A 24,875-nucleotide genomic window follows, 5' to 3' on the forward strand; every position below is an offset into this window, starting at 1 on the left:
GAATCTCGGCAATTATTGCGCTTAGGTGTGCCGCCGGGCATCGCGGTCGCGCGGTGTGGTTGGTGAAACAAAACCAGCACGGGAACACTCACGCAGTGTGTCCTTACGCAGACCAATCACGCAAATGGAGCCGATTAATTTCATTAAACTCCAATTTGTCTAATTTCGTCTTCGAAATCCGCTCCAGCTCCGTATCTTGTGTGACAAAACGCGTTATGCAAAAAGCAGTATTTTGCATTTCCTAATCCTCGCGGCTTGCGTAACGATCGCAAGAAGGTGTAATTGACCCACCGTGGTGGCTTAAATTTGCTTCTTAAATATCACCCTCCACGTACCTTTTAGTAGACATTCCGCGTCCACGGTTCCAAAGCTTCCGATACCGACCGAAAATGGTGTAGAGTGAGCCTCGCGGCTCCGGCGGTTATCACGCGTAGCGTTAGTGTGCAACCCTTTGCGAGTGAAGTGGTTTTAAATCGTCCATTATGGTTTGCAGTGAAACCGGTCGCCAAAATTCCGGCGCGATGTTAAACGAACGAAATGCAGGCTGCTGAGCGGTGCCAAAGCTCTCACACGTCGCCCTAGCAACCGTCTGGCTAGGGCTTTTGCATGGCCGCTCGAAACCCATAAGTGTCCCCATAAACATCCCGCGGCCAAGGTTCGGTGGGACTTTTTCGGCTCCGTAATCCGTTCGCAGGGAAAGAAAAGGAGCCAGCCGACGGCGGCAGAACCGATCAAGCGATCAAACATTGTACCGCGAACCGGACGAACCGCGATCCAAGATGGCTCTGGCGTACGTGGACATGTCATCCGTTATAGAAGTGCAGGTAATGTTAGTGTGTGTGTGCGTGTGTATTCACGACCCTCCAGAGGGAGCATGAAGAGGGGGGGGGGATTGGTGCGAAAGCTTCCCCTTCTTCCATCTGGATGCATTTTTATCAGCGATAATTGTTTTAATTAAGCGCGCCCATTGCAAAGGCCCAACGTCGTCCGGCTGACCTCTTGATCGAGTTTATTGTGCCTCACGCTGGTCACACATTCCGAATTCGATCTCCGATCGGGGCAGGGATTTGGCAATATGTTTTCCTTCCATTTTTTTTTTTCGTTTGCTTTTTTTCCCCCTTTCACTGCCTCCTTTCGCGAACACTTTCGCCGGCGGTCCAGTCGGCAGGAAGCGTGCTATCGAGCCCCGTCGAGCGATCGCGGAAATGACAATCTACACGCCCGGTGGTGGTGTCGATCTTCGGCAAAACTGTCTCTGAGAGCCTCCCGAAAAGCGGCTCCGTACTCGCGCTGAGGGTGCGCAGAGGCCGAATTTGGGGAGTTTGATTGCAATTTTTATGACCTCACCACGCGGACACTTCCCGTCTCCGGCTCCGTACCACTGGGTCTGAAATCAGGAAAGTCAGAAGAAGAAGAAAAAAATAAACAGAACGCCGACCTATTGGATGCCTAGGTTTGGCCCCGGCGTCCCGCGAATGCCACATGCAGCGTGGGGGAAAGGCTTCCACGGAGGAGCGCACGGCCATAAAACGTACCAGCGTTGGCTCTAGCTTTCTCGATAGATTTGGATCAAGAAACGGGTGTAAAAATTCCCCTCCCAGCTCCGAAACGCTCCCCTCGGCTACGGTGATGCCAGATTTTGGCCCGCGAAGTGATAAAAGTGACGAGGCTCGATGACGGAGCGCCTCGAACGCGTCTCGGTCCAGAGTTCGGCGGTCAATCAAACGCCAAACGCAGCACCTCGACGCATATAAACCTTGTTCAAATAAATAAATAGCGATTTGGGTTAACAGTGGCAATAAGCTGGAGCGCTTGCTCGATCTGTTAAATTGTTTAATGGGTCCTGCCGAACCACTGCTGGGTACAAAAACCTACATTTGAATAATCTGCTCTAACGGGGAGCGTTTTAGATCGAATTTATTACTTTGTTTGAATAAAAAAAGTTCTTTTCTTAAGTACGAAAATGGGGAACCTCCATCTCTTTTCCCAAATTTTTTATACACTATGTGACAATAAAAGTAAAAGCTCAGTGAATTTAAATATTCTATTGGTTATCATTTATTCGCCGTGTGTTGGCTTAAAAATCACGCGCCATCTTTCGTTTATACTCCTAGCTTGCTTGCTTTAACACTTATTTCTCCCGTTACTAGCTGCCCTTCGGAGCTCCTTCACTAAACTCCCATTCTTCTGCTCTTTCATTCCACCCCCATCGCCACCACCCACATCAGGAGCGGCTCACTAGTCATGGAGGCATAGGGCTCTCGAGCGGAAGTCCTGCTTACTCAGCGCACACCGGCGGTCACACGGGGAGGAACGGGCCAGCAAGCGGACACAGCGGTAGCCACGGCGGATCACACGGTCCCGGCCCCACCATGCATCACCAGACGCTTCAGTCCGACTTCCAGCCGCCCTACTTCCCGCCGCCCTTCCATCACACCACCCAAAGCCCACCGCAGCAACAGGTACGTGTCTAACCCTTTCGTGGGTGGGTTCGATCCCAATGAATGCCTGTAATAAATTATCCCTTTTCGTCCTCGTCCTTGCAGAATCACGGTCTCGATTATCTGAGCACGGATCCGTACGGACAGCCGCTGTCCTCGCTGCACCATGCACCCCTGCACCACTACAATCAGCTGGCTGGGCTGAGACCATCGCAGGAGCAGCTCGGGCTGCATCGATCTCACCGTGAATCCGAACTCCAGCAGCACGTGGTAAGTGGTCCCTCGAACTGTCCGTTGACGTGGTGACACGCGCCCTCCAGGAGCCTAACTCGCCCCAAGGGCTCCGTTAAATCAAAGACCTTTCGCGCGGGATGTGGCCCACAAGCAATAAAACAAATCAACGGTGATTTCCTTCTCTCACACACATCGCGATGATCTAACGTCTCCCGTGCCCAAACCATTTCCCCCGATAGGGGGTTCTCCGAATGGCTCCGATGGATAAATGGGAAATAGAAACGAAGTCGACCAAATGAGATCACACATTTTTGTTAATTAATTTTTATAAACTGCGCTCCCGCTGCCGAACTTTGGCATCCTGGCTGGGATTTTAGAGAGAGAGAGAGAGAGACGTAGACCGCGCCCCATTGTTTCCCCTTCTCCCCTCTCACCCCATCGAGTTGGGGTGGGAAGGCCCAGCGGGGGGTTCCGGGCAAGATGATTAACTCGGTGCGGTTCGATTCGATCGGTTGGAATTGAGTCATTTCGGATCGCGAGCGAGCGGATCGTAAGGAGGCGAGTGCACGCGCGCCCCACGTGACCGGGCGGGCCACCTCTCGAGTGATGTTTTGTTTTCTTTTTATTGCTAACATCATTATTTTCCCTGCGTTTGGCTACCAACCGACCGGTAGGGGATGCATCGGGCTTCCGAACGGCCGTTTCGGGAGTTTTGAGTGGGGCCATTCTCAGGCGGCCAGGACTGTCGCTTTCTCCTAGGGCACGGACTCGGACCGTGCAAGAATTATGAAAGTCATGTTGGGCTTGTTAGGTCGAATTAATTTCTTTTCTTCTCCCGAATAACACAACTCACGAAAGGAGTAAGAGTGGGGAGAAGAAACGCGCGAAGGGAAGAAACCGTTGTCCAAAAATATGGCCTAATATCGGCCGCCTTCAGTCTCCTTGTCCAGCTCGTCGAAGGGCGGATTGTGTGAGGACAAACTGGGGAAAGAGAGAGCGAGATGGAAATAAAAACAATCCTCCGATGCCCTTGTGAACCCGTCGTCTTCATCCTTCGGCCGGCCAGAAGCCCGAACATTCCATCCGAGCCCAGAAGGAAGATAAACTTCCAGCGCAACTATTCCAGTTCCTCAAGAAAACTCACTCCCAAGCTCGAGCTTGTGTAGAAAGATCCGTTCCAGATCCTTGCCACGAGCGAGTCGGAGGAGTTTTCTACCCCGAGAGCTCTCCGCACCGATGGCACGCGCTTGGTACGGCCACCGAAAAATCTTCACTCGTTCCCGCTTTCCACGAGGTCGAGATTTTAAGGATAAATAGCTTCGTGTCCTTTTTTATCCTCCACTAGCGCCGGCAACTCCCGCTGCATACCTTTTCCAACTTTTCGCTAACTTCGGCCCGGGAAAACCCTCCCGTGAACGACCCGGTTCGGGAGGGATGTGCGCATACTTCCGCTGTCCTTCCGTCGTCCTTTCGACGTCCCTCGAATGAGGGCTGCTGCCTGCGTACCAACCGGTGCGGCGGCAGAGAGGAAGTATGTCAACAATTTCGTATCATAAACGATGAAATATTTATCAACTACATGCCCGTGTGCCGTGGCTGAGCGTTGTCCTGGGATGCAGCAACAGCAGCATCCGCCGTTCGATTTGACGCCCGACGGTCGATGCCGTTCTTGCGGCTCGGGGAACGATTTAATAAAGTCGATTAGCACGCGCACGCGAGAAGCGGTTGCGTGTTGGCTAACGCGTTGGTGTCTTTTTGCTTCTTCGGCTTGCCGTACTCCCACCACGGCAGTTGCCGGAAGGAATTTTCATAAATTTCCGATCGGTGCTTGAATCGATATCGATCGGTGTGGGGGTTGCTTGAGGTTTAAGAAGCGTGCGTTCGATAAGCTAACAAAAGGTTCGTTTCGGGGAGATTCTGTTGCTTTAGGGAGTAAAAATATGACAATTTTTTTTGTTAGAAATAGCCAAAAGGTAAACGATTACGAGTAACGAGGTACTTTAAGGTTCAGTGGTTAGATTTCACTAAGAAATCTATTTTAGGCCGTGGAAATATCAGTTTTGAATTGATAGGGATTGAATACTTTAATACTTATTCATTCATGTGATCAAAAATAGTCCCAATACACTTTAAACGAATGAAATAATCTTAGGACAACTTTAATAAATCTATGTAAAACTCATGCAAATTACATAACTTCAGGCGCTTAGCATTATATGCCAAACCATACACTGCCAGAACGGAGTAGGTGCGAGAATTTTCCCTTACATCGTTCCAGGTGAAGCCAAACACCCATTCAAAAGTTTACATTTGATCTGAGAGGTCATCTAGGATACTCCACTGGCACCCAAATTAGCAACGCCGTTCAATCCGCCTTATCAGCCGACCTCAATGAATGTGTTCGTTTAGATAGCCATCTCCGCATCTCTAAATGCCCTTTGATTCGCCCATTTCCTATCGTCTAAACACATCTTTTCTCTCTCGGTTCTCTCCCATTCGCAGACGCAACTGTCGCACGGCTTCCCGTACTCCGACCGACGGAGTGACTACAGCGGTTCGATCGGATCCGGTGCCGGTGCAACCCGGCTAGGCGCACACGAACACGACCCTCTAGCGCTGCACCAGGCCCTACAGAGCTCGGTCGATGACGGCCAGAACCCGGTGATAGACGAAAACGCAGGCTTCATGAGCGATCTGCCGCTGTTGAAGAGTAAGTACCGCGATCACTTCAAACGAGTCGGGCGCGGCGTCAAGCGACGAACCCGCGTTACTGCACCCGGTGCAGCTAATAATTAGCCACATCCATCCGTCCATTGCTCGCCCGTTAATAACGCCATTGAACACGATCCCGTCCCTCCTGGGATGCGGCACCACACGGCGTGGTGTAACGTTGCAGATGGGCTGGCCTGGTGGCAAACAAAAACATCCCCGTCGAATCCGACACCTTCGAATCCCTCGTCTCGGCGGCTCTCGATGGCTCAGTGGGAACTACGTCGGGCAGGAAACGTACCCAATACGCCGTCCCAATGTGGAGCCTCATATTACACACTCGCATAATGGTCCCTTTGGCACCGTTGCGTCTCACTTCCCATCCGTGGTTCAGGGTTGACCCTTCGCTCAATCCCGCCTTTGCAGCAATCCCGCCGCAATCGGAAACTTGTCGCTTTTCGAAGGCTTTCGGGGCGAAACATGCCACACACTGAAGCCCTCGCGTTCACCTCGTAATAACACAATTACAATAATAGATCTCACATCGCTAATGTCGGCAATGAGTGCGTTTAGGTGTTGTTTTTTTACATTTTTTTTTCGATTTTTTAGCACCGGGCTTTTGAGTCCGTGCCAAATCGACAACCACGCCGCAGGAGAATCTTCCCCATTGACCCGGCAATCGATGATGTCTAAATTAAGGTCTCGCAAGTAGAGTGCAAGTGGAGTGCCCCAAACGGTCCTTTCGCCTCTTAACGAGCCCGCTCGATGCCTGGCCCAGTTCCGGCTCCGTTCCGGGGGTAATTAATGTTCGATTCGGACTCATTCGGTCCAAGTTCAAAGCCGTGTGGCGTGTTAATGGCCCTACGAGTGCTACAAGCTGTACAACCTGGACGAAAGGTTCGTCTCTACTCGAGCTCCGTAAAACCTATGCATCATTCCGATGCGATTCAGCCGGCTAGAGCAAGCCCCATCGGTCTTATCAGACCGTGATCGGACGTGCGCGCACGTGTGTGTGTGTTTGTTTGCGGCAATATAAGAACTCTTCCATCTCCTGCGACGCGAAGGAGGAAATGTCCACCGATATCGAAGATATCGCGATCGGGAAGGCTCGATGACACCCGGTTGACAATATTAGTATGCTAATGAGTCCAGTCCTCTTCCCGTTCGGCCACAGCGCCGAGATTCCATCGAGATACGGCACCGTGCTCCCAAAACCGGAGCCATATATAATTCCTACCACCCTCAGGGTGTGTGTGTCCACTTGGGGTGGTGTCGTCCGGCCTTCAGCTAGGGTAGCATGTTCCCTGTCAACGGGCCGGCTCGTTGCACATTTTTTTCCTCCCCATTCATGATGCGCCCATGTTTGGGTGTGAAGGCAAGCATTTGTGGCGCAAGGTTTTCCTCGGGCGCATTCCTACACGGTTGGACGCAACGCGGTTTCCCGAAGGTGCAGGGCCTTCGAAGGATGAAATTTCAGAGTACCCAAAGCAGGAGCACCCAACTCCTAGGATTCCAGGGTTTACTGACCGTCGTTCGACGGAATTCCCGCCCGTGACGTACTCATTAGCATTTTCCTTCCCACTGGTGCTGGGCGATCGGGAAATTTATTGCGCCCGGTGGGTTCCCGAAATGGATCCCTGGAACCCAGCCCTCCCAAGGCTGCGATGTGCGTTTTCGGTAGTCAAGGAATGTCACAAGCTACTGTGATTCCAAGCACGAGCCAATATGTCAACCCAGTCAGCTGATTGGTTCGACCGCAAGGGATCGACAGAAAGCATTGCAAACCGCCTTCATCATAAGTTTTGGCTCAAAAGAACGAAAAGAAACATTAACAAACGCACCGCAAAGTACCACAAGTCGCTTGTCTTATCGAAGGCTAGATAGCTTGATAACTCAATTGCCAGCTAGCGCGTTCTGCCGAACGTCAGGTAATGGAGGCTCCGATTTTTTTATGGACAAATATCAGAGTGTCCTTTTTTCGGCTCTCAAACAAACCTCAAACTCGCACCCCGAGCAGCGTCAGATCCCATTCAGAAGTCGGCGATAGACGCCTTCCGAGAATGCATCAACCCTCCCGGGGCTTTCTCCGAGCGTTGCTATCGCAACGAGCATCTTGCCACCCCTCGGCAACGTTGGGGAGAGTCTGCGTGATACCATCTGGAGTCCGTGTATCTCTTCGTGGAACCGGGCCCAGGCGTGCAATGAGCAATGGGAAATACAAATTTGCGTGTATCATGGCGAAGGCTTCGAGAGCGAGGGCCGTCCGGTATGTCGCGAAATCGTATAAATGAACGCACGGCGACCAGAAACAAAGTACGTAACTTTTTACCTTTCTGGCCTAGCCGGGCCCGAAACCGATCGTGGCAGGAATTCCTCCGCTTCCAGCGCGCCCTATTCAGGCATCGTCTGAAATAATCTCGCCGAGAAGCGTTTAAATTAAAAGTGCACGATAAGATCTGTACGCTGGTGTTATTTTTTTTGCCGTTGCTTATTTCTCCTGCGGCCACAAGTCGCTTGAATTGGCTAATCGCCTGCTGCCGTCGGGGGCATTTAATGTCTTTAGCCTTCCGCCTGCGTTAGGGCATCATCTCCCGGTATGGTGGCGCGACCCGGAGTGGGCCAAATCGCAACCACCCCTAGTGGTAGAAGCCGAGGGTGGGATAGAATGGAAACAACGCACAGACAAAAAAATCGAGCCAGAAACCGCTCCGATGGCGATGGTTGGGTCTCCCTTGCCTGAGAGCTGGACCATGTGTGAAGTGAATGGTTTGCTAAACCGGACAATTGCTGCGTGGATGAGCTTGGCGGTTTGGGGAAGAGCAATCCGAAGAAGTATCCACCTAGTGGGAGCCTCCTATTCTGGTGCAAACTACAAACAGCTCGCGAGCAACGTTGTACAACAAAAAAATCCACTCTCAAGGTGATGCTTTCCAGGTCAAGTCCAGCTGCGAAATTGTCATTACGTTTCGTGAACCGAGAGCGGGGTTGGATTTGTCGTTTATTTAATCTCCTTTGACCATAGCATGCTGCGAAGATTGGCCATCTTTTTACTATCGGAATGGGTGTCGATGTTTGCTTAAATGAAGTCCGAATCTGAGCTTTTGAATCCAAGAAACATAAAGAGAAGAGAGTTTGCTTTTTTTGCCGCGCTGAAGATTACATTGTTGACCTTTCGATTGGATCGAGAGACAGTAGCTAATTTTAGCTCAGCCTTGCAGCCATCCTAGCCTGCATATTGATGAGCTAGAGACGAAAGCAACCTGCTGAGATATAAGATAAGAATTATAGCGTGTTTTAATCGCTTAAAGCTGCAGCATAAAAATGGCCTCGCGAAATTAGGTCACAAAATCCTACAAATCCCCGCGATTGTGTTGAACGGTGACCTGCGGAATGCTTTGAACGCGTCTAGCCCAGGTTCTAGAAATAACCCGAATAACTTCCCCATCCAGTTCGTCCCGAAAATGCTTTACAACCCCTTAGCATAAATCGCACCGAAAAAGGGTGAATGAATTCGCCCATTCGCCCGTGAGATGCCTCACGTTTTAGGGCAGCTAAACCTCGAGTTCAATGTCAGCGGCTGTGCTTATACCTGTTTGTGCCATTCCAGACTTTCCCATCACCGACATCAAAAAGGATAGCAGCCAAATCAACATCGGTTCGCCGAGCGACGTGTTCTGTTCAGTTCCTGGGCGACTCAGTCTTCTGTCGAGCACCTCAAAATACAAAGTAACCGTAGCGGAAGTGCAACGCCGCCTATCACCACCGGAGTGTCTGAACGCGTCCTTGCTGGGTGGTGTCCTGAGACGGTAAGTTGTTCGTGCCATTTCTGCCTCATTTGTGCGCTATTGTTGCTTGATCGAACGCTATTAATTACAACGTTGGCACGAACGAACGCTACGTCATACAGTGCTCGCGTGCCGGGACGAATGGAAAAAAATAATATGCATAATTAATCCATCGTTAATGATATCACATTCTTGTGTAACTTTAAATCGATGGGCGGCCGTTTCATTTCTCATTCTATGCCGTCGGGTTTTTGTATGTCGTGTCGTGAAATGATTTTGCTTTTCGCCATTTCCACTGAATGTGTCCTTTTTCTCGTCCTTTCTCCAGAGCGAAGAGTAAAAACGGTGGCCGCTTGCTGAGGGAGAAGTTAGAAAAGATTGGCCTCAACCTTCCGGCCGGTCGGCGTAAGGCAGCGAATGTGACTCTGCTGACGTCACTGGTCGAAGGCGAAGCAATTCATTTGGCACGTGACTTCGGGTACGTGTGCGAAACCGAGTTCCCGGCCCGCCAAGTTGCAGAGTATCTGTCCCGTCAGTACTCGGAACCACAGGAGTCGTACCGACGGAAGGAGCTGCTTCTCAACACGAAACAGGTACGTTCCGTAAGTCAAACTAGAAGTCATAGAACGCACCCTAACGAAGACTTTCCTTCACCCAACAGGTCACGAAGGAGCTGATGGACCTTCTGAACCAGGACCGGTCGCCTCTCTGCAACACCAGACCGCAGCACATCCTTGACCCGTCGATACAGCGACATCTGACGCATTTTTCGCTGATCTCACACGGCTTCGGCTCGCCGGCCATCGTTGCGGCGCTGACAGCGATTCAGGTAAGCGAGTCAGGACGAATCCATCTCCAGGGAGGCTAGTACTAAGCGTCAATCTTTTTGTTCCCCTTGTAGAACTACCTGAACGAGTCCATCAAACACCTGGACAAGATGTATCCGGGCAACGGTGGCAGCATGGTCACCTCATCGCTAGACAAGAACAAAATGGAGAGCGACAAGAAATGACAGTTATAAAATTATCTGTTCACTAAAATTGATCGATTTTAGTGCGATAAACGGGGACTTTTCTTACTCGTCAGACGACGGCACGGTGTAGGATGGAAATCCCCGGTCCATCAAGGACCGGAAGCAAGCTTACGGAAACTCTCACCCACTTTCGTCCTTCTTGCACCAGGCAGCCGGTAAATCGCACAAATCGGAAAAAGGCGCCACAGGCGCACGGTTCTCATCGTACTGTACATTACTGTCATATCAAGGGAGAAGGCTGGGCGAGCTTCGTTCATAAAGAGTGGGCCCAGAAGTAGACAACAAATGTGATGCTAGTTGGGAAGGAAGCTGCATGCCACGTGCATGAGATATCAGCGCACGACGACCACGCACACGGTAGAACGGAAATGTAAAGGAACGCGTAGCATAGCCTAGTTTAGCAACGGTAGATAACGCTAGTTTAGGTGATACACTACGAATCAGGAGCCCGAAAGCCCGCCACCGATCGGTATAAACTTAGTTGTTTTGTTTTTATTTTGTCTGGTACTAATACAAAGCTCATTTTAGCATAGACACATTACTGGACCCGGTTATGGGTTCGCGTTTAGCGGCAGGCTGCGGGCTTGACCGTGCAGTATTTTTGCGAGCGAAACGAGTATTATTTAGTTGCTTTCTACGTGTTTTTTTTTCTCACACAATCCTTGCGGGCGGTTCTTGCATTTTCTTTTTTCGTCGTTTATAGTGCGTTCTTCCTTGTGATAAAGGGTATTATTTAAATGTGTATCGGAATAGCTCAAAGTATCGCTAAACGAAAGCAGCAGCTGAAAGGACCGTTTCACTCGCGATCCCCCACATCCATCATGGCGCATGCGTGCGGAAAATTACTTTAGAAGTTACAAAGCACATCGACGACCGCCTCCAGCGTTCGTTCACAACCTACAACATCCCGTTTGTGACGGGTTGTTACTTTTACTATCGTTCTGGACCATAAGCCACAAAACGCCACGTGCCAAAATTGACGCCTCTCGAATCAAATGCGCCATACTGAACCTGACAAAATTTTTGTGCCAAATTTTTGTTTCATCCACGAGCAGGATCATTCACTATTTTCCACCGATCCACTCATCAAGCTTCCTATCTTTCTCGCGGGTCGTGAGTTAGAAGCCAACGTCGAGAAGTGCCATCGCTGTCAAGCGTTTTTTCGTTCTTTCTGCATGCCCTCCTCGCTTCGCGCCCTTTGTACTACAACGAAAGCGAACGTGAAGCTTCCGGTCGGTCACCCATTTTGCCATAAAAGCCCCACGGAGGCAGAGATCTACCACGTATGCCAAATCAGGTACCGCATATCTTCCAACTCGGTGGGACGAGATAAGGAGAGTTTTTAGATAAAGTGCGAGGCAATCATAACCGGTCGCATCGGACTCGTGCTGTACATTTCCATGTGCTATCTTTTCTGCCGCTCTCGGCCACTTACGATCGTATCAGAATCTTTATGCGCGTACCACGTCGTCGGCAATGGGTTGTTTTAAGTATTATACTCTGTACAAAAGCAAATAGAATCAAATAATTTACTAGCCCTAGCTAAATGCGCGCCCGCTGTACAGCATTGCAAAGAACGGCTTAGCATCATTCTGGCAGTCAATGGGTTCTGCTGCTCCTTCGGCCGAAGCGAGAACAGGTGGCTGGAGCCGTTGTCCGGGTATATATATATAAATATCAAATCGTACGACCACCGGAAGGAGAGACGGTTCAACGAGCAAACCAACATGCACCAATCGTTTCCAATCTCACATCATTCCATTTTACGGCATATCCTTAGTAAGATATTTAACGCGGTCAGAACGCATAAACAAACGTATTATAATGAACGTGAACAATTTGCGACCCCGTAGGAACGCCCAGCGCGGTTCAGGACGGGGGTGGCGTGTACCATTCGTTTTTCAAATGATTTATCAATTTGTAATAAGCATAGTAAAGGAACGAAATCAAACCAACACAAAAGGAGGGAAAATGAAAACCCGAGCAAAACGAGCAATCAAACTTGTCCATAAGTACACAAAATGAACGAAAATGTAATAGAAAGCAAGCATCAAAAGGCATCTCTCACACCACACAGAACTTAACTGAACTCAATGTCGCAGCACGAACAGCCAACACGTGGCCACGCACCGATCGAACCGACTAAATCTATGTTTAAGGTTTTGCATGTAAAAGCAGAAGTAAGATGATCATAGTTCTAATGCAAGTGTATAAAAAAGCAAATCGAACGAGAAACTCATAGAACAAACTGAGGACACCCTCACTCACTCTCACTCTGGGCAAGGAGCTACGAGAAATAAAAATGTTTATGAAGTACATTTCTGAACTATTGAAAATTTAAATTAAATAAAATATATATTTTAAACTCATCTCAGTGCAGTGTGTTTCTTCATTATCTGAAAACGGGCAATTTTCAAATAGATTCGCTTGAAGCACGTGTTACTCACTCGTGTTTAACTCAAACGAAGAAATAGTCGAACATTTATTCGTGTTCTCAAAATAACCCAATCCAAATTAAATTTTTGTAGTAGATTAACTTTAATGCACTTCCTTACATTCGTATCTTCCATGCATTTTCAAAATTACATCATTTGTTCGGTATATTACACCTTCCTATCCCCAGAAGAAACGAAATTACATTACAGGTTAGCTCATACAGGGCTAATTACATATCAATGTGAAAAATTGTGTCGATCGTTAAACAGTTAATATTTCTAATTTCTGATAACATGCAATTTAAACTTATTCTGATGTAAAGTAGTTTTTGGAACTTATTTGAAGTTGAATTTCTTTCGCTTTCGTACTTCGAGATAGCGACTGCAAGTTACGAGGATCTCTTTTAGTATGCAGCGCTATTAGCTGTTTTTCATCGAGCAATTGACTACATTCGTTCAAATTAAGATAAATTCATTTCATTCGATATAATTATAAAATTTTCCGTAGATCAGTGCGTCGTAAAATTTAAAAATAATTTTATTACTCTATCGAATTTGACAGATTCATATTCGAAGTCGAAGATAATGTCACGTTTGGCATTCGCAACGTCAAGGAGCATTTCTGTATGTGCGCGATTGTTTTGATCGTTCTGCTGTTAAAGATTTAGGTAATTTATTAGTTTAAGAATGGTTTTTAATGATTTCTGTGATCGCGAAGTGCAGTAATATACCAAAGAAGTGAAAGTCTTTCGTAGATGCCCATCGTAAACCCACGCGTTTCAGCAAACTAAAAGACTTAACGTTTCAAACTCGCAAAGAGAAGAAGAAGAAGATGCAGAAGAAAAAAAAGAACGCATCGCAAAGAGGAAAAAGAGTGCGTCTGTGTTCGTCATTTTAACTGGCTGGTGGTGATTGCCGTCGTTGTTACGAGAGATTTAGGAAATAGCGAACTACAAACGATACCGAGCGATTTTGTTCCGTCCACCCGTCTGGGACAACACGCTGGCGGTGGGGACCCGTATTGGGTATCGCCACGCAGTCCTGTGTGCACGGACCAAGGGCCTTGGGACGAAGTAGGCCTCGTCTACTGTTGCCTTGTGTCTACTGTGTCTGCCTATTGCCAAGTAATCCGTGAGTGGTTTGCATAGCGCCGTATCATCTCTTCCTCAACCATCGGCCATCCCGAACCCTGCGCTACTCAACCCGCACGCCTCCGTGAAGTGCCTCCGGTTCGACGTGTGGACCACCGTGGATGACGCCTGCTGACCGCTCTGGTCGCTGTTTCGGACGCAGGCTGGCTGCGATCTTTGCCAACGAACGGTCCCAGTAGAGTGCAGCGCAATGTTCAACAACTACGGCAACGCGATGGCGACGGATCCGTTCCGGAAAGTGGAGCAGTACTCGCCTAAGTCGTCGCCCCGTGCTGGAGGGGCTGGGGGGCGGTCACCCGTCGTCGCCCGCCAGGATTCCTCCGGCACGCTCAAGACCACCATCCAGCTCGGCAAAAACCCCTCGATATTGCACAGTGGACCGTTTTACTTAATGAAGGAACCACCAGGTACGTTTCTGCAAAACTTCTTCTGTTTACCTTGGGTGAGGCTTTTTTATCTTGACACGCTTCTTTGTTGTATTTTCATTTTCGATTTTACGCGTGTCGACGGATGTGCGCAGGGGAAGGCGAGCTAACTGGGGCCACGAATCTGATGGCACACTATGGCTTAGAGCATTCGTATAGTAAATTTAGTGGTAAAAAGGTTAAGGAGCAGCTATCGTCGTTTCTCCCGAATTTACCTGGCGTCATCGACGGGCCGGGCCATCTCGTAAGTATCGCGGTCTGCTGTGGTGCCACGCAGAATGAATTGATTCTCGCAATGCTAAACGTGGTTCCGTTGCTAACGCACTGGTTGCTAACAGGTTGTTAGTCGAAACTGATAAAAGTGGCATTCCTTTGTTTCGCAGGATAATAGTTCTCTTCGGAGCGTGATTGAAAAACCACCGATCGTGGGCAAAGAACTGCTTCCACTCTCCAGCGTTCAGCTGGCCGGATTCCGACTGCACCCCGGACCGGTAAGTGTTTGGAGTTGGGTGCACCGTCTCACGTCGTCCGTCGTTCCGGTATTCACGATGTATCTCCTTTCCAGCTTCCGGAGCAGTACAAACACTTAAAAACCGCACCAACTAGAAAGCATAAGAATAAGCATAAGAAACACAAACACAAGGACGGCGTGGCGCCTCCGGAGCAATCCGCGCTGGAAGCGGCTGGGCTCGATACACACGAGAAGAAGCACAAAAAGCAGAAAAGACACGAGGACGACAAGGAGCGTAAAAAGCGGAAAAAGGAGAAAAAGCGCAAAAAACAGCGCCACAGTCCGGAACACCCGGGTGGTGGAGCGACATCGGTGCCACCACCAACGCAAGTCTATTAGTCGGACAGACATCGCAACAAAATTAGCAGAAGAACGCAAAGAGAATCAAAAAACCGAACGCAAAAGAAATTTACCACACCGAGGACAGAACTCTTCGATGCCCTTTGTCACGGCGGGTGGCGTTCATACGGTACCAACACGTTTTGTATAAATATTTGCTATGGCAACAAAGCAAAGGCGAGGGCATTTTCGACGAGATTTCCTTATCCGGAAGTGGAGAGTACCGTCGGTGGAAGCTGAAGTTCGTAGGACGCAGTCCTTTTGCAGCATGTAATTGATTCACTGTTTGCAGCAACGTACGGAAGGAGAAAGCGATGAATTACGATAGCTTCCGGTGTTGGTAATGGCGAGGATGTTGATGATTGCCTTAGTTTTCTTTCTTTTATTACAAATCGCCTTCCTCCCTACGCCGCCCTCTCGTGTGCATGCGCTTATATGGGTGCGGAGTAGATAAAAGCAGAATCTTAATTGCCGACCAAAACACGATCCTCATATCGGGCGGGGCCCAGTCGAGCTCACATATTTTACGTTTTTTTTTGCAATATCTACACCAGAATCGAGAATGCAAGGACAATGAACAATGGCGGCCAATCCGTTGGCTTGTTCGATTCGATTACTAATAGTGCCACTGTATAGGGGAATAGCAAACGCGTCAGGGAAACAAAAGCATGGGAACATGTTGAGTAGGTGGGTCGAACCCTTTGGAATCAACTGTTGAATCTTAAAAAAAATCGAGAATAGGAGGGCAAGCGAATAGAAGCAATTCACTGAAGCGCAGTCCATCTTCCACTTGTCTCACATGGATGCTCAGTTTATTACTTTCTAAAGGCAAATGATCCTTTAGTTAAAGCAGTACTCTCTCGTCACAAAAATATTGTTTTGTTTTGTTGAATATGTATAAATCCCAATTTCAAGCTTCCGCTTCCTATTTCTGCTACCTCTTGCCGGGGGTGTCTGAAGTCGGGAGAATTTTCCACATCCTTGATTTCGTGCCCTTCCATTTGTGCTTTTCTAATCCACCTGCACCTTCCCTCATTCCCGCAATCTATCGACACGCTAATTTGTTTGTTCATTCTGTATGTTATTGTGTAAGAGAAACTGGTAATCCTTAATTATAGGAAAGTTTGTATTCTGTTGGGATAAAGGCGCGCAGAGAGGACCGTGGGAAGGATGAGGGATATACTTTAGAAGAAATATAAATATATTCAAATCAACAGAGCACCCTCCAAGGCACACTCACCCACATACGCTCAATTGCAAGAAATAATGCAGCTTCCGCGTTGAGACGACAGAAGCCAGAAAACGGGCTACTTGTGTGATGTTTTCGGAGTGGATTCACTGTGCAGTTGCAATATCAGGTGCCTGGACGGTCGAGCAATGTGTAAAAAAACTGGATGTTTGCAGTAGAGCGCTAAAGGAACCGGCAAACAGGGAGTACGGAACGAAGAACACAGAAAGCTAGCAGCACAGAGCCTAAGTAGGGCATCAATACCCACGAAACTGCACCCGAAGCGGATCAGAATTGGTCGGTGCGTGGTAGAATGGAAGGTCAAACGATTTACTCGACGTAGCAACGGGAGTAGAATGTAGAAACAAAATAATACCACAAACCCAATGCTACGGAAGTATGGCAATTTATTTCTAGTGAAAAGAAGCACCCAGGATTTTCCATCACTCACTCAATCGTCGATTAGCTTCCGATTAATAACGTACTGTCGTTCGTGGATTGAAAAGCTACCGTGAGAGAAGTATCGAAAGAGCATTGTGCGAAATATGCGGCGCGCACCATTTTAAATCAATGCTCTGTTGTAGCTTCAGAAAATGCTCATCTCGGCTAGAAGAAGCAAATCATCTAAGACACTGTGATTATTTATATCACCATTCGAAACACCTTCCCCATTCCGGTTCATATTTGCGTACGAAGCATAGAATAATATGATATTACACCATAAATGAAATCGTGCATATACCACAAAGAAATCATTATTCAATCTGAAATAATATCTCATAACAGCTATTATTTTCATATTTAACCCTAAAAGCTTCGAGGATATTTTTCTCTGTATTATATTTGGGTTACACACCAAACAAATGAAAGCTATTCTTTGGATGATGTGCTCGAAATTCTTCGTTCAGTATTTCATGGACAACCTACACCATACCATACTGTTCGAACACTTTTTTGATCGCAGACGAGTTAACTCGTCTTGACATACACATTACTCTTACAGATATAATGTGCCCAATCAATGAGGAAAGCTGAATGATGGTTCTGTCGGGAACGCTTCTATGTCTAAGAGGTTTCACACGTCTCACATATAAAGTGCATTGGAAAATGCACACACTTTCTCAATCTGTTTAGTTATAGAATCAAAAAACAAAGGTCATCTGATTTAAAATGTTACTTGAAACAACAATTTTCTGTGGTGAATCACGTGCATCCTCCTCAATCCCGTATCAAGCTTTTCGTTTAGCATCGTTACCAATAACCAACTGCAGATTGAGCATTCACGAAAGACAGTTCGTTGCGAATTGAAAGCACGCACGGATGTTGTGTAAAAAAGGAAAACTAACAAAGATGCAAAGGAGATGAATGAAAAAACCTACCCCTCTGTATTTATAATCGTAATGTGGAATTATTTAACTTTTATTATTTGGTATATTTTAGCAATAAACTTTAAGAAAATCTGATCATGAAGATGAAAAATACGAATGGAGAATATAGCTTTCGCAGATGTATCCGAAATTGTAAAGTGGAAAAATTCGGATAGTCAGAGTGGTTAATCGAAAAGCGCACCATTGCAGTTGTTGCAGCAAGGATTACATTTTCACTGTATGTATTTCGTTTATTTTATTTTTTCCTTCATTTTATTCCAGAGAACACTTTGTGCATCTAAAAAAGCAATTCATTAAACAAGGGCACAAAACGTAAAGAATGAATATTCCGTGGGTGTATAATATATTGTACGGGCATGTGCGTGTCGCTGAGGTGGTGTTGAGTGAAGATCGAACAACAAATTAAAAAAATATATATACTTCCTAAGGTTATTCAAGGACAGCTCAGGGAGTAAATGAAGGATTGAGAGCCTGATTTTAGATGAGAGATCTTGGGATGACGGCTTGTTCACGGATACATAAATCAGAAGCGTTATAAATTGCAGATGTTTCGCTTGCTGTTCCTGCTTACACTTTATATCGTGGCAGTAACCAACTTTCCTGTAGGTTTTTATCCTGAATACGACCTGAAGCTACTATACGCGCGTCGGGAAGGCAAATCATGGAATGCATTGCTGCTTCAGAAAACGCTCACTCCTAGTGGCACTAGCGAATGCGCCAGGGAAAGAAAATTGCCCTTTCATTTTACACGCACATACACTCGCACGCACACACCTTTGTATTGCTCTTCCGTTGCGATCATTAAAGCTTTCGCATCGCTATTTCATGTTAAAACACGGAACTTTTTTCTAGTTCCAAAATGGGAGTTCCTTCGAGAGGCCGAGCAACCCGGTGGAAACTATTATTGTTGTGAGAGTGCTTGCAATGTTTCCATACTTCGATTGCCTCTCCGTTTTTATCAAATGTGGCATGGATTTATCTGTACACTACTCAAAAAATTTTCAAAAAAGAACTAATGAACTGTAAAGGTTACATAAACACAGGGACATAAAACGGAAAAGTGTTACTTGATAATGTTTTAGACATGTTAAAATGCTTACTTGCAGTCGCAACTTGCACCTGGGATCTTTCTTAACTATTTATCGCGCATGCATGCCTGCTGTATTTTTTTAAATTCTACTTTTCTCTATTGCTAACGCCCACTGGAGTTATCTGTTGCCATACTTCATTGTTTTGCTAACGTGGTGTGATTTCTTTTTCGCTTGTCAGCTTTTTTTTCATTCTATTCTATCGACTTGAATGTATAAGTGTAGAGTTGTAGTTGGATATTGGGTTTCCTGGGGATCGCTACCGAACCTTCGCCATTTCGTTTAGCTTTTCCGTACCATGCTTATTTACCCCTTCAACAACATGGGCTGCCTAGGATCGCAAAGCAAGATCCGTGTTACATTACGATCAACAGATGATCGTCAAAAACGAATCTTGTCTACGGACTACCAGACGTTGCCTCAGAAGATAAGCTGAAGAGTCCAGAAATGCGAAAGCCGCAGTCCGATCTTTGCCACTGTCCACACTAATGTTGCTGTTGCGGTCGGTTTGAGCTCTCCAGGAAATCACGGAAAGCCAACTGCACTTCCAGATCTTCATCTGGATCGATTAGCCCATAAGCATCATCCTCATCCCTACAAACGACCGGAAAGGGGAAACAAAATGATGGTTAAAAATCATATTCAGACGACACGAAAATATCGAGAAATGTGTAACTTACTCGTAGCCATTGTAGGCGGTATGCCGTTTATCGCCAGCGAGCCCATTTTCCACGAATGAACTTTCTTCTTCCGTCAGCACCTCTCCGTCGGGACCGTAGATCACGGGACTATCGTTGCTTTCGAGGCCCAACGGAACGTGCGAGATGCTGGCCATGGACGCAATTTCCTCACTGCTGCGACCCCACGACTTTTCCCGCAGATCGAGCACCGACTGGATTATCTTCACGGTATCATTTGGAAGGGCTTCCTTCAGCACCAACTGCTCCAAATCCTGCAGTATGCAGTTCACATTTTCGCGGTAGTCCTGCTCCATCTCTAGTTTGAAACCGGACAGCTGTAACACGACAAAACGAACTATTAATCAGCACATTCGTACTAAGCATAGTACAACAAATTAGCTTACCTTCAAGCATAGGCAAACACACTTAACATTTTCCGGGCCCTCCTTCTGCAGCAACAGCTTGATCGCTCTGATAATGAAGTCCGCCATGTTAATTTCCGCTACTTGCTGTAGGAAAACGAAACCATACCAAAGGAATGACCAACATAGTTCCCCGCCAGAAGAAGTCTACTCCTTACCTGCGGGTTTTGCAGCTGCATGTACATCTCGGCAAGGAAGAGTGTTGCTCCGCGCACCTTAACTTGTTCCTGCTTCATGAACTCAGGCAGCTCATTAGCCTGCAACATAATCTTATTTTGTAGTAGCTGGCGCATCGGAGACATGGGATCCTTGTTCAAATCGTCTAGCAGATGTAACAGACGGGCGCCCATGTAACGAAAATTCGACTCCTTGATCGACTACAATCGGGAAAGAGATAGGAATAAAAACTTTATTATATAATCCAGCGTTGTACATCTTTGGCTTCACCCCACCTGTTCGAAGATCATCTCAATCGCCGAGTATAGCACGAACGTATCATCGATATAGTTTACAAACAGCTTCGAGAGCTTCTGCTGCTCATCTTCAAACATGCCGGGATTGTCGAATAGTTCGGCGGTTACTTCGGTCAGGTAATCGAGAGCATACGTTTGGTTTTCGTTCGGTTCCGTTGTAACCTAGTTTGCATCCAGTAGAGTATCCATCACGAATTACCGGGAGAAAAGTAAAAAGCAAACAGAACAAGGGATAGTTCGATTGTAAGTATAAGCAATAATTGTCACGCATTGTCCCATCGGGCTTGACTAAGTTTATCCCGTCTGGATTCGGTAGTGTAGCGAGGGGATATGAAAGATGAAACAACTGAAAAACGGAACGGGAAAACAAGCCACAATAATAGTACGAAAATGTATATTCACCAGTGGATTAATGATGACGCATTACAAACGCAAATTGATTAGTGGAAAGGAGTAAAATCAACACCAAGGATTGGTGGGGGAAAGGCATGTCAAGCATTGATTAAGGGAAGCAAAGTACGATACAACAGAAGAACCCAACAGCACCAACAATCTCACCGCAAATGAACAGAAAAACCGAACTAAAACGAACGAAACAACACGTAAATTTGCAGCAAAATAAGCGAAGAGTAAAAGCAACATGATCGAGCGGAAGTTGCTTTTTGGGTTAGGAATCCGTGTTTGAGGTGTTGGATGGCCATTTTTTTATATCTTCATCGACACCACCATGCGTCCCGATGCATTTGTTGGAGAAGGTGTGACGCGGTGTGAGGGAATGGGTTGCGCGCATGGTTTGTTTCTTCGTGCCGGAGTTTCGTCGTCTCACATCACCCTACCTGGTCGTAGACGTTGTACCCCCTGCCGCCGGCAGCGTTTGAACCGGAACTGCCTCCGTACATCGATGGCATACTGTGTGCACCGCCCGCCATCGAATGGTGATGATAGGATCCGTGTTGTTGCTGCTGATGATGATGGTGATGATGTTGCTGCTGCTGGTGCTGATGCCAAGAGCGATGCTGTTGCTGCCCTCCGTTATTGTACTTCCGGTGATCATGTTGATTCGTTTTGTTCATAACGTATGGGGCCATCATGTATTGAAACTGGCCCTGTTGGGAGTACGGTACGTGTTGCTGTTGCTGATGGTGATGGTGATGATGGTATCCGTGGTGACCCCCCTGGTGCTGCTGCTGGCCACGATGGTGGTGATGCTGCTGCATCGATTGCTGATGATGCTGATGATGCTTGAACTGTAGAGGACCGGGGAGTGGTTTGTGTGCAAGAATGTGCGGAATGTTCGCAGGTGCATACGTTAAGAGTTCCCAAATATGTACACGGAGTACGGCGCAAAACGTGCAAGGGCGTTACCGGGATTCGGTTAATGTCAGGTGACCCACGGTAGCAAAACAATTTATCGAGCGCGCCGCACATGTAATGTAAGATGGAAAACGATCGGGATATCATATCGTATTAGGTTTGAATCATTCCCGCGCATCGCGGTATTGTCCAAGATAACATCACAAAAAGACAGTGGAGTGAATTATTCGTTTTGCAGGTGAAGCATATTCAACACAACCCAAAGAAAAGGAGTTAGCAAGAGGAAGCGTGACATCCGCCGTCCAAGGATGGTTGTGTCGAATGGTAAATGGAAACGAGCAATCAAGGTGGAAAGGTGAGCGATAGAGGAAAGATTGAAAAAGAAAGAGAAAGATAGAAACATTATAGGGACACAGCATAATCACGTTTTAGACCATCGTAGAGTAGAGTATTGTTCTGTATCTAGCACAAAAGCTATAAGAAATATGAACTTACAACATATTTGTACAACAGGACGCCTTTATTTGAGGCAAAAATGATAAATGAAAAACAAATGATGATTTGTTTTCAAGGGTGGGGTTTTTTAGAAACATTTTTAATAAAAAAAAACATAGCTGAATAAAGAGAACGATTGTTTCAGCAGTTGTTCCCGCGTTAGAGTGGTCTTTTACGCAAGAACGAAAGCCAGATGCAGTACTAAAACAACGCATTCGTTGCAAACTGAATTGATTGGAACCATCATCGATCGATGGGTTCTACGGAGGAAGAATTAACCACGAATTACTCTCGAATTCGCTTGATATGCCAACTTACATCCTTGCCATTGTTATGGCCACCGTCGTCACTGCCACCGATTTGCATGTTGCTTAGCCGGTTCTGCAGGGCCGACACCTTGCCCGAATCGGTCCCGTTGGCATAGTGATGCTGATCTATCGAAGAGTAGTCGTATTCTCCGCCACTATCTCCGCCACCCGGTTCGACGACACCTTGCGCGTTTGCGAAGCGCTGGTGGATTTGCGACGGTTGGGACATAGCCATTTGTGGCTGGAAATGTGCCGTAGGTTGATGGATTGGCATCTGTTGCAACTGCGACGAGCTTTTCGGCACGAACTCCTTCGCGTTCACCGAAAATTTGAACTCCTGTCCTAGATGATAATAACACCAAGAAAAATATACGCGATTATTAGTACCGTAATAAAGTGAAAGTTTCGATAGCAACGTGACATAGGAACTGCGGACTTCCTTCCATTTTCTCTACAAGCTACGACAATGCAAGAAATTTGCTATTCCTTATAACTTGTTGCTGCCTTGTTCCCAAAAAAACACAGTTATGACTAGACAACATCATCTTCAATTGTAGATGCACATATTGAGCTCTCGATCAACTTCTACCAGCTGTGTACGCTTACCTCTTCGCACCTAAAACGTGGCTCTCCCTACAGCGTACGGCGGCAGCGGAGTATCAAAACGCTACTGAGTTCGTTTCGTGAAAAATGCGATAGTAATTTACCAACAACCATCTCCCCTTAGTGCGTGTGTTTGGGTTGCAGTTGCACATACACGGTTGATTGGCGCATTGGCAGCCTGAACCTGTGTTTGGGTGTGTTGAAGGCGGCCACTTTCCGCGTGGTACGTTCAAAACCACCCTCTCCAACCAGCACTACCCCACACACCCATTGGAAGGAAGCATGGCAATGACCGTTACCATTTTCCGACTACGGATGTGCAGTAGATCGCGAGAGCAAAAGGAAGTGAAAGAAAGTGCAATTTCATCCCCACCCTAAAAAAAGGGGTTCCATTTTTTTTGTTTGCCGAACATGCCAGTTATATTGACGTGTATCATCGGCACCGACGCACGACGTTTCGGTACGTGGAAATGGGTAGGTAAAGCGTTGGAATCGGTGTCGCAGAGCGAACGCATTCCCAAATTGAACGAATACTTTTTGGCAAACAATTCGAGCCTCGATACAAAGCCAAAATAATCGTCGCTGCGTGGCTTTCTTTCGCTACAGCCCGTTGCCAGCTGATTTGGTAAGCAAATAGTGGGAAATGGAAAGGAATAGCGCAGTGTAAACAAGGGCGAGCAGTCGTTCCTAATTACTGGTTTCTATTTTTACGAAAAGTTGACATTGGAGAGTTTACTTATATTTTTTTTTCTACTGAGACAGGAACTTAATTTCATTCATGGCCGGTGAATCATGGTGGTCGTGTTGATGTTTTGATCCGTTACTAGTACCACGTTTTGCTAATTTGCTTACTAGAGCTTTCCGCCATTGAAACTACCAATTTCGTTATTCATTGCCGGATTTTCGTACATTTAAATATCCAGATTATTCAATATTATATTAATATTATTACTATGATAATTTGTGTTAACTTCAGTAGGATTTTCCTCTAAGTTCTCACATGAGCATGCATTGCGTGAGAATTTTGCATTAATTATCTGCAAATTCTAAGACTGAATACTAAATGATACATGGTTTAAAAAAGAGCCTGTACATAGTGATCGATTGATTAGCTGTACGATTGGTATTAAAAGCATGAATTAATGGCATCTATGGTGCGTATTCGATTATGTTTTCTTATTTTTGATTTTTAGCGTAACAAAAGCCTCCATTTTCAGGTCAACCATTTTTTCTGCATCATTTTCCCTCATCCAACATCAACAGCCAAGGGAATTGCTTTGCATGCCTTTCTTACTAGTGATTTTTGTATTCATATTGACATACGCATTTGACCTTCCTTGCACTTAAGGTGTGAAAAGCAAATAAAGGGCCATGGACGAACGGTACGAAGAATAAGGGACAATTTTACGTACCTTTGGGAGAACGCAATGCTGGATAATTCCCGCCGTTCTGCTGATGCCAGCTTCCTTCGGGCTGCTTGCTTTGTTGATCCATGGCCGATCTTGCGTACGAGGGAAATTGTCGGATGGGAGAAAATTCTCTAATCGGTGAATGCGAAGATGAATTCCTTTTGTAGCGTTTATCGAATGCGAACCGTACGCTTTTCTATACCAGCACCAGGCTGTGTGGAGCGCGGGTTTTCCTCTCTGACGCGTTTGTTCTTCGGTCGAGGTCGCACACTAGGGGGTTTCTTTTGATCCTTTTTCGGCTAACGCTTAATGGTTTAACTCTTTGCTTACAAATTCAGCACTGCAATACGACAGTTCACTAAAATTCTTGCTGTTTTCTCAAGCTGTCTAAACACCTCGAGGTT

At 46.7% G+C, this 24,875-nt stretch overlaps 3 protein-coding genes across 3 annotated transcripts; 2 read left to right on the forward strand and 1 right to left on the reverse strand.

The window, feature by feature from the left end:
• The first annotated feature begins 779 nt into the window (after positions 1-779).
• LOC128730875 (transcription factor AP-2-epsilon) lies at positions 780-10,181 on the forward strand. Its single transcript, XM_053823962.1, has 8 exons — positions 780-824; positions 2,229-2,462; positions 2,547-2,711; positions 5,178-5,416; positions 9,026-9,190; positions 9,498-9,762; positions 9,831-9,998; positions 10,071-10,181. Exons 1-8 carry the CDS (start codon positions 780-782, stop codon positions 10,179-10,181), a joined length of 1,392 nt encoding a protein of 463 aa, XP_053679937.1.
• Positions 10,182-13,978: 3,797 nt separating this feature from the next.
• Positions 13,979-15,298, forward strand: LOC128720250 (mediator of RNA polymerase II transcription subunit 19). Its single transcript, XM_053813910.1, has 4 exons — positions 13,979-14,195; positions 14,309-14,457; positions 14,597-14,704; positions 14,779-15,298. Exons 1-4 carry the CDS (start codon positions 13,979-13,981, stop codon positions 15,061-15,063), a joined length of 759 nt encoding a protein of 252 aa, XP_053669885.1. The 3' UTR covers positions 15,064-15,298.
• A 2,606-nt stretch (positions 15,299-17,904) lies between these two features.
• Positions 17,905-24,759, reverse strand: LOC128722140 (polyadenylate-binding protein-interacting protein 1-like). Its single transcript, XM_053815977.1, has 8 exons — positions 24,475-24,759; positions 22,470-22,801; positions 21,179-21,589; positions 20,322-20,504; positions 20,028-20,246; positions 19,852-19,956; positions 19,448-19,782; positions 17,905-19,361 (listed from the first exon to the last, which is right to left on the reverse strand). The coding sequence occupies exons 1-8, from the start codon at positions 24,554-24,556 to the stop codon at positions 19,253-19,255; spliced, it is 1,776 nt and encodes a 591-aa protein (XP_053671952.1). The 5' UTR covers positions 24,557-24,759; the 3' UTR covers positions 17,905-19,252.
• Between the last annotated feature and the right edge of the window lie 116 nt (positions 24,760-24,875).

This window comes from Anopheles nili, chromosome 2, assembly GCF_943737925.1.
Source record: "Anopheles nili chromosome 2, idAnoNiliSN_F5_01, whole genome shotgun sequence".
NCBI classification, from domain to species: domain Eukaryota; kingdom Metazoa; phylum Arthropoda; class Insecta; order Diptera; family Culicidae; genus Anopheles; species Anopheles nili.